This window comes from Pelobates fuscus, chromosome 6, assembly GCF_036172605.1.
Source record: "Pelobates fuscus isolate aPelFus1 chromosome 6, aPelFus1.pri, whole genome shotgun sequence".
Classification (NCBI taxonomy): Eukaryota; Metazoa; Chordata; class Amphibia; order Anura; family Pelobatidae; genus Pelobates; species Pelobates fuscus.
Genome location: NC_086322.1, coordinates 257,456,298 through 257,465,825, shown reverse-complemented (window position 1 = coordinate 257,465,825; position 9,528 = coordinate 257,456,298). Strand labels below are relative to the sequence as shown.

Below are 9,528 nucleotides of genomic sequence, written 5' to 3'. Positions count from 1 at the left end.
GAAATTGGCCTGAATTTGTTTTGTTATGTTTCACTCTGTGCCACTATCAGACACGACACATTACACAGGTGATTTAGAAATAAAACCTAATTATTCCACTTTATTGCACACTCATGGGTCATTAAGAAATAACTCTCCACCCCATCCAGTGTCAGTTCTCAGTGGTAATATGCAATTTGTTGAACAAAGAACAAAGTTATCTATTTGCTCACCAAACAATGGAAAATAGCCGTGTTGTGATTTGGGACTCATTCAAAAACAAACTCCAACGTATGATCTTGGGAGTCCTGGAATGTATGAACCACACAGCCAGACAAGCCAGTGATGATTCAATTGGGTGCCTATGTTTGTGAACTAAATTTCCAAAGATGCTCAGCCAATCGTGATAAAATAGTCCATAAATATCTGGAATACCAAGCTAAGTTATCCCTAGTCTTGGTTACCAAGTCCCTGGCATAATCCCCTAAAACTAATATTAAGCAGCAGCAAAAAACATACTATGACCCCCAATCCTTGAATTAAGTGTAAGTATGGGCATGATCTTATTTGAACCATATTAATCAGAGTACAATTAGACTCATTGAGATTTTACCTGGAAAGATTAATCAAATAATGTTGTTGTTTGGTCCATCTCCATAAGGAACTACTGCTGGCCAGTCAAACCGAACCAATTGTTTTATTTGAGATACTGACGGTGTTTTGCAGGGACTGCAGATTAGTTAATGACGTAGAGCAACCATACACTTGCACTATTTAAGTTTCAGTTAATTAAAAATAGAACCATGACACAACCAATTTTAAGAAAGACACAAGACGTTTTTTTTGAAAAAAAGTAGATTTATTTATTTTTCCCTTAAAAGAGAAGCTCAGGACACCTTCAAAGTCCACACAATTGTAGTTTAAATTTATTCCAGGACATCCCCCTCTTTAGACCCACTTCCCACCCAACCGCAATTGCATAAGAATGTTTGAACCATTCAAACTGGCAGGGAACAGTCATAAAATCTGTATTGTTCACCGCCTCTAAGTCTATTCACATACATGCAGACATACATACTTGTAGCCTCTCCGGATGTAAAAATCCAAAGCGAGACCTATTAACCTCTTCAGATCCAGGTGGCATGCAAAACACTAGAAATTCTGGCAGAAAAGGAATTTATGCGTGATATAAAAATATATTTTATGCTTCTTGAGCCGCACTGATCCAGTTTACACTTTGCTATATACATGTCAGACAATCTGAACGACCACCTAGTAATGTCTCCGTAGCGCAGAGCAGAAAATTATACTATGGGGGGGGGGGGGGGGGGGAAGACAAGATTAAGAGATGGGAACTCCATTAGTTATTTATTTATTACTGGTATTTATAAAGCGCCAACAGATTCCGCAGCGCTGTACAATTAGTAAAAATATATAAATCTTTAAACCGCTATATTCTATTTTATTTTTAGTTTATCAAATCATTAATAGTTTCCCCATCATGCCTCATGATAACAGAAGAATAATATATGTATCATACATTGTATCAGCTTCACGGTCAACGGTCCTTGTAGTTAAGGATAAAAGACCATCATAGCCACAGGGGTACAAATAATTTGACAAGTTACATGTATATTAAGTAGCTATCCAGTAGCATGTTAGCTTAGAATATGGGATGGAAAAATATAGGAAGGGCACATTGCACCTAATCCAGAAAAGCTCATATATCAGTATTGTTTTGCTGATATCACATTCTGTTTTTTTGGCCTCTCCACATCAGCTATGAAAACACACGTACATAATTGCTAGGGCTGAGAATAAAACAACATTTTTTTTTTTATTTCAATTGTAAAATAAGTAAAAAAAGAAAAAAAAAAGTGTTTTAATATATATTTTTTTCTTCTTTGTGCAATCTTTCATATGCCAAGAGTTTATGGGGCCATTTAAGAGTTCTTGATGTTGTTTTATTAGTTTTTTTTTTTTCTGGGGTTATTATTGCATTGGCTCCCGTCCTCTTTTCCAAACTATGTAAACTCCAGAGTTAGGTTTCTCCACTCTGTAAATTTGTTAAAAACTTTTTAAGTAGATTTATAAAGTCTTCTAAGTTATTTATAAGTTTATATATATATATATTTATATAAATGTCTATGAGTCTTAGAAATTATTTTTCTTGGCACTACTATAAATAAGAACCAATGGACGACCAGTCGTTGAGTTCCGGAGGAAAGGCTTCATTAAGATCAAATAGGTGTTCTAGATTGGCAGAGTTAGACAGATAATCGTTCTTGCCCTCGTCCCAAGGGTGCTGAAGAAAGGAGGTTGCCAGAAAGGTTTCATCAAAATCCATGTTGTTCTGGACCATGGCTGGATCCTGTCCCATTGGGGGCCATTGCTGTGGACAGCCAATGTGCTTTCCATGGACAGTAAGGTCAACAGAGCGTGTGACTGGACTTAAGGGAGGAGTGACCTCAATATCTTCTAAGGCAAAGTTGCCAGTATTGATTGTAGAGTCGAAGATCACCTCCCAGTCAAAGTCACCTTTTAGGGGTCCTAGCTCAGCTGGTTCATCTTGAGAGAGCATGGGGGAACTGGAAAGACGAGGAGACTTGAACATGCGTTTAGGTTGCTGCTGCTTGCGCTTGTGACCCTTTGCATCTACTGACATGTTCCAAACCTGCTCACCAACAGAGTTCCAGCTCTGCTCATTAGTAGCCTCTTCAAACTCCTTCAGCAACTGATGGGACTCAGAATTTACAGCAAACATCCACGGAGACCCTCTAATGTTCTCTGTTCCAGCTAGTGACTGTGCTCCTGCGAAAGCTGGATGGATTTGCACAGGGGGTAGTCTACGTTTCTTGATGGCACCATTCATCAGACGATCAGCATACAGTGGGTCAATCTTCCAGAAGCCACCCTTGCCTGGCTCGTCTTTCTCACGGGGAACTTTGATGAAGCACTTGTTTAATGAGAGATTGTGCCTGATAGAGTTCTAAAATTAGAAAGAACATAAAAACATATTAATAGAGATTAATTTCTTGATGTGATGATTTTTCTAAAAAATATATAGATAAACCACTTGAAGATATAGATTCAGCAAAATAATACTATTAAAAGGTATAACTTTATTATTATTATTATTATTTGTAGCACATTAGGCTCTGTTTCCCTTTTCACCGTGATGAAGTACCATAACTTCATTCATCTTTTAACTACCTGTTACTAGCTGTGAAAATGGACAGTTTGGCATACAAGCTTCTAACCCACAAATTCTCTATGGTGAGGAGAAGAAAGGCGGTTTTACACAGAGCCCACATTTACTGGAAGGAGAAGGGAGAGGAGGGGGATAACGGGAATGTTTGTATATATTTGGGTGGGAGAAAGGCTTTAAGGGGAACAGAAAAGAACAAGTTCAAAATGAAATGTGCAACCGCTGCCAAAAGAACCAGGGGCATATTGTTCTACAATTCTATGTAAATTGTTCTGACAATACAGCTGTTACAACTACATCATTTTTTTTTCTGCCCTCAACTTTTTTTCTCCTATCCCCAGGGATCCCGGATCTTCCTGATCCGTTATTTAAAGTTTAATGAAATTTAACTAGAGGTGAACAAGAGGACCTTGCACACACCAACTTTCTTTCTATTCATGTCCTTCTGTTATGGTATTGTGGATGCTTATTGCTTGGCAAGTTAAACATATTTATCATTCCTGCCTCAGTGACTTCTATCCTTGCCACCTGTGTGTGTCTGGGGCACCCCCCACCGACAATGTTTAATTAAACTCCAACTAGGTCTGGGGAGCGGATTTAATTTTCTACCTCCAGGAACATCTATTGTAAGGGAACAACTGTGTCCCCAGATGAAAGCATTGAGTAGATAGATAGAGAGACAGACAGACAGAATAAGATTTTTGATATTTACAGAGTGAGTCAAAGTTCAATGCCACTAAAAACTATAGGATGTTTAAGGCTATATAAAACGTATCATCTAGCAATGAGAGTCAAATTCTTTAGTGACCCCTGAGTTTTTTCCCATGGATAGACAGAATCAGAATCAGGTGGATGGCAGTAAATAAGCAAGTTTCAGAGCCTGGTAAAAGCCCCGCTGAGTTATTGTCAAGGGATGTGCATTTAAAGTCAAATGTGGTTATTTTAGGCAAACATAAGTAAACACTCGATCAAAGCCGGTTTAAATAAAGACTTCTGTTGCAATTGTTGCACAATGTCACAGAGAGAAAGAGAAGCTATCATTTAAACGATTTGGGAGGGATTCTTGTATCCCCCTTCCGAGAATCTGCTCTCCCCCAGCCCCGCAGCTTCACTGTACAAGGTTTGCACTATAAACCAGTCTGGTCTGGTACCTCCCACTGACCATCCATTACTGGGAGACAATGGGGTGTCAGGGCCACACAGAATCTACAGGATAGGGGGTGGAAAGGGACCTGGCTCCCACAGCCTAATAATAACCTGATATATGACAGTGTATTTACAGAGCATGCTTAGGACCCTAGATTGCTCTAACCCCTGATTGCCCATACACCTTAACCCTTACCAGGCAGCCTTGCTAATAGGTATGACATTGTTCTTTAATATATTTGGGAAGGATGTTTACATACAACAGAAGAAGACGGGTTAATGCAGCTGGTGATGCTGTGGGATGCAGTAAGCACAAAATAGTAACGCAGCAATCACGGAATCACAAAGTAATTATACACAGGGGACTAGAAGAGATGCTGAGAGGCACCCACTGTATGCCTTATTGCCTTTTAGTTACAAAAGTATCACAAATCATGTTTTAGTAAGGGGAGCAGTGGATGGTATGAATTTGAGAACAGGGAGCTGGCACTTTTGAGATGATTGTTCTGCATGTACATTATGTAACAGATCACAAACTTACAAAAAATAAAAAAAATGCTACATTCTGTTACCTCTTATAAAAAAGCATCACAGTTACATCTACAAAGCCAATGGAATAGAGACCAAAGTGCAATGAATACTTAAAGGAGCACTCCAAGCCCTACGCTGTAGTGGTATGGTGCCAGGAATGTCCTGACACCCCTTCCCTTCTAAGCAAGTAGTCAAACAGTTTGCTAACGGTTTAACTTCTTAGCCGTAGTACACTGGGCCCCACTCCTTGCCCCCCTGCTGAGCTAAGACAGGCAATGCAGGGTTTAGTTCATTGGCTGAGAGTGATCAGCTGACGATCTCAGTCAATGAGCTGAAAAGCTCAGTAGAGCTAACAGAAGAGAGAAATTTCACTTCCAAATGCAGACGTTTTGCAAACGGTTTAACTACTTACACCAGGGCACTCCTGACACCATAACTACAACAGCACATTGTAGTGGGTATTGTATTTGGCAGGTATTGTGTAATTTGTATCACCATGATTCATTTCCATTTACTTCTACTCTCAAAGGGGACGTACCTGCCAGGTGGGATCTGCATGTCGGAAGTAGCAGAAATTGTCTGTGATCCATTTGTAGATTGCAGATAATGTGATTTTCGTCTTCTTGCTTGCCTGCATTGCCATGCATATTAGAGTCGCATAGGAGTAGGGTGGTTTAACATGTGGATTGGTCTTGTAGTCGATATCTTCATAGGGTTGGAGGCCCATATGTGATGTCCTTGAGGTAGATGAAGAAGTTGGTTTACTGGGAGTGTGAGGCATCCCCAGGCATGCAGGATCAGCGGCCAATGGGGAGCAAGGGGCTCCGGAGCCTGATGTGTTTCTGTACCCCTGTGATTCCCCAGCTGATGAAGGTGTCCTGCCAACATTGGCATTCATAATAGAGAACTCTTGTAGCCATTGAAGGCTTGTAAGGCTGTCATCAAGGTTGATTGAACTGGAATGGGAGTCTTGCCCAAGCTCTCCCTCGGTCTGAAAGGCTGCCCAGCTGTCTTCCATTTCTAAGGGGCTTGAAGTTGACAGGTCAAACATTCAGGAAGCTTCAGTGGTCCGTAGACTGGTCCTATGATATGGTTCAAAAGACATTTATTAGAACAATGAAAATTAAAGAGCCCACCAGAATTCATTAATTACATTTTTGTCAATGCTCATTTTAAAAATTTGAATGTCAAAACTGGGCGCAAATATAATTATCATGAATTCCAAAATAATGGAAGATGATGATTACTCCAGGTTGATCGTTGAATGTCTTCAGGTGGAACCACTGGATACCGCTCTATATTAGCAAAAACTATGGTAGCCCCAAATATGTCAACTGGAAAAAAACATTGCCAATGAATACTGTTCTACCTAATTCCTCACTAACTGCTCAGTTCCTGCAATGAACAAAAATATATTAAAATTCTCCTTGCTATAAACTGAACCCTGTTTATTGTTGCACAATAGATATGGGGGGCCAGTAACTATTGCGAAACGTCTTAAAGAATGGGTTGCAGCAATATACAATAGGGTTTATTATGCAGTGTAAAAGGGGGCCTCTTGGCAGCAAATGCGGAGAGCTGAGTCATTGAGATGAAGAGGCCACATGTCTACCAACTTTCTGACATCGAACTCTTTCTATATTCTCATCCTCTCTAATGGGCAATTATTCACTCTGAAATAATCAAGACCCCCTGGGACACATACAATTCTCCTAGACCAACACTACAAAATAGTATAGACCTGTAATAAACGAGACTCTAAAAGATAACCATGGCACAAGTGCATAACATAGAAATAAACTTCATACTTGTGATGCAACACTCAAATACACAAAGGTTTCTTCACCAAACAGGGAACTATGCCAAACGAAATAGCAAATTCTCAAAATCTAGGCCACCTATGGGCTATTTGAGAAGTTCTGACGTAAGTGACGCAAGTGTAGATTTCCATTTACCAAAATGTACTATTTATTAAATGAACCCCACATTAATTGAAACTACTCTCTGTAAAGTTAATGAACCAATCGATTGAAGTCACAATTTTCAGTTTTCTGGTGGGAATTATTTCGGTCAATGTGTAGGTGGTAACATTCCTAGTGGTCTGTTCCCTGCTGTCATAAAAAAAAAAAAAAAAAACTACTTTTTTTTTTTTTTTTTTAATGGTGTCTTGGTGTTTCACAAGCATAAAGTCAAGGTTGGCTAGACTGCCCACCTCCCACAGACCCCCACTAAGCCACTATGCAAAGAACATGAAGAATTATTTCCATGTCTTGAAAATAATTAAATGCAAAGGTCAATACACGCACCCTTTTGTAGTTTTTGTAATACATCAAGCCCTGATTTATCACTGGCCTGCTCTTTTTTTCCTCCTGTGTGCAACAGATTAAGCACCAGTACAGTTCATGGCAATATTAATTCCCAGCAACTTTAAAAATCCACTTGCAGCTCAGTACAATCTGAAATCAAGCTCCATAGTCTACATGTCACCACAAATCACAGACATCTGATTCTAGAAAAGGTAGAAAGACTAAAAGATGGGCAATGGGAAATTACATAACCATGTAAAACATGCCAGAAATCCTGGTAAGCCACAATCAGAATTGGAAAAAATACAAAACTCCAAACTAAGGGGGCTCAAAGAAGGGGGATGATAAAGTAAACAACAATTGAGGGAAATCCTGTTTAAAATGCACCTCACAACCCACCACCCAACATACTCCCCTCCAATTTTGCAGCTCAATGCCCAGCAGAAGGACTTGAATGTCCATTTATTCTGTTCACCAGCCACAGCCTTCTTAAAAATATAGTGAGAAATACATTTCCATTAAAAAAAAAAAATAATATCAAAAATAAAATAATAATAATAATAACAAAAACAAAATAATGAAAAAGTGAAATAAACTAAGAAAATAAAATAATAAAATTCTAAAATAGATAAAGTAATTGCAGTGAAACAAGCTCACTGCTTAACGGTCAGCAGCAGCCAGACAGTGCAGTGACCCATTGAATTATAATAAATATTAGGTGGTGAGTACCCCCAGACCCTGGCTGGCACCCCCCAGCAGGTGGTCTCAGTAAGGACCCTTTCCAGGTGAGGGGGGTCAGGCAGGGAGCTCAGTGCCCCCCATTATTTGTACCTGGAGAATAGGAGCTCAGGACAGGAAGGTTCTGGAAGCAGCAGCAGTGGAGGGGTTGGTGCTGGAGTCCAAGATGAGTTATTGCCCTGCCAGGCTCTCCTCTTATCTAACCCCCTGCCTGCCCTGCCAGCCATTTAAGTAGCAGAGGTTCTGAGAGGCTTCCCAAAGCACCATGACGACGCCCCGCCTACGTAAACAGCTTTCGGCGCGCCGATTGGCTGCAGGGTCTCCATGGAGAATGCAGCTGGCACGCCCCCCGTGCTCCCTCCCCTCGTGGCTGCGCTGTGTGCAGGCTGCAGCCATCAATGGGATGGGAAGTCACAGTGTGTGGGCATAGATAGAGGAGCTGGGCAGGTTCATGGTGCAGGTATAGTGGGTGCAGGTATAGGATTCAGGTATATAGTGGGCAGGTATAGTGTGTGCAAGTATAGGGTACAGGTACAGTGTGTAGGTATAGTGTGCAGGTATAATGGGCAGGTATTTAGTGGGCAGGTACAGTAAGCAGGTATAGTGTGTGCAAGTATAGGGTGCAGGTATAATGTGTGCAGGTACAGGGTGCAGGTATATTGTGGGTAGGTATGTATAGTGGGCAGGTATATTGTGGGTAGGTATGTATAGTGGGCAGGTATATTGTGTGCAGGTATATGGTGCAGGTATATTGTGGGCAGGTATAGTGTGTGCAAGTATAGGGTACAGGTACAGTGTGTAGGTATAGTGTGCAGGTATAATGGGCAGGTATTTAGTGGGCAGGTACAGTAAGCAGGTATTGTGTGTGCAAGTATAGGGTGCAGGTATAATGTGTGCAGGTACAGGGTGCAGGTATATTGTGGGTAGGTATGTATAGTGGGCAGGTATATTGTGGGTAGGTATGTATAGTGGGCAGGTATATTGTGTGCAGGTATATGGTGCAGGTATATTGTGGGCAGGTATAGTGTGTGCAAGTATAGTGGGCAGGTATAGTGTGTGCAAGTATAGTGGGCAGGTATATTGTGTGCAGGTACAGGGTTCAGGTATAATGTGGGAAGGTATAGTGTGTGCAAGTATAGTGGGCAGGTATATTGTGTGCAGGTACAGGGTTCAGGTATAATGTGGGAAGGTATAGTGTGTGCAAGTATAGTGGGCAGGTATAGTGTGTGCAAGTATAGTGGGCAGGTATAGGGTGCAGGTATATTGTGTGCAGGTACAGTGGGCAGGTATAGGGTTCAGGTATATTGTGGGAAGGTATAGTGTGTGCAAGTTTAGTGGGCAGGTATAGGGTGCAGGTATGGAGTGTGCAGGTATAGTAGGTAGATTTAGGGTGCAGGTATAGGGTGGAGGTAGAGAGTGCAGGTATAGGGTCCAGGTATCTCATTGACAGCTCTACTGGACTCTTATTATTGTGGGGATACAGCTTATACATAGAGAGTGGAATGGCAAATAATGATATTTTTTGGGGACTCTACACCCTCTTTTATTTCATATAAAAGATTGATTTATCAGTAGCTAGATAGGCAGACAGACACACAGACATAGGTAAAGAGATAGATA

The 9,528-nt window shown here is 40.8% G+C and overlaps 1 protein-coding gene across 1 annotated transcript; it reads right to left on the bottom strand.

The window, feature by feature from the left end:
- Nucleotides 1-1,731: 1,731 nt before the first annotated feature.
- On the bottom strand, nucleotides 1,732-8,095 carry FOXJ1 (forkhead box J1). Its single transcript, XM_063425411.1, has 3 exons — nucleotides 8,002-8,095; nucleotides 5,403-5,946; nucleotides 1,732-2,968 (listed from the first exon to the last, which is right to left on the bottom strand). The coding sequence occupies exons 2-3, from the start codon at nucleotides 5,913-5,915 to the stop codon at nucleotides 2,159-2,161; spliced, it is 1,323 nt and encodes a 440-aa protein (XP_063281481.1). The 5' UTR covers nucleotides 5,916-5,946; nucleotides 8,002-8,095; the 3' UTR covers nucleotides 1,732-2,158.
- Between the last annotated feature and the right edge of the window lie 1,433 nt (nucleotides 8,096-9,528).

What these genes read in the sequence shown, in the direction of transcription:
- FOXJ1 (XM_063425411.1), bottom strand. Translation starts at nt 5,915, where the DNA reads ATGTTTGACCTGTCAACTTCAAGCCCCTTAGAAATGGAAGACAGCTGG. An exon ending in ATGCAGATCCCACCTGGCAG is followed by an intron (nt 2,969 to 5,402) that starts GTACGTCCCCTT and finishes TTCTAATTTTAG; the next exon opens with AACTCTATCAGGCACAATCT.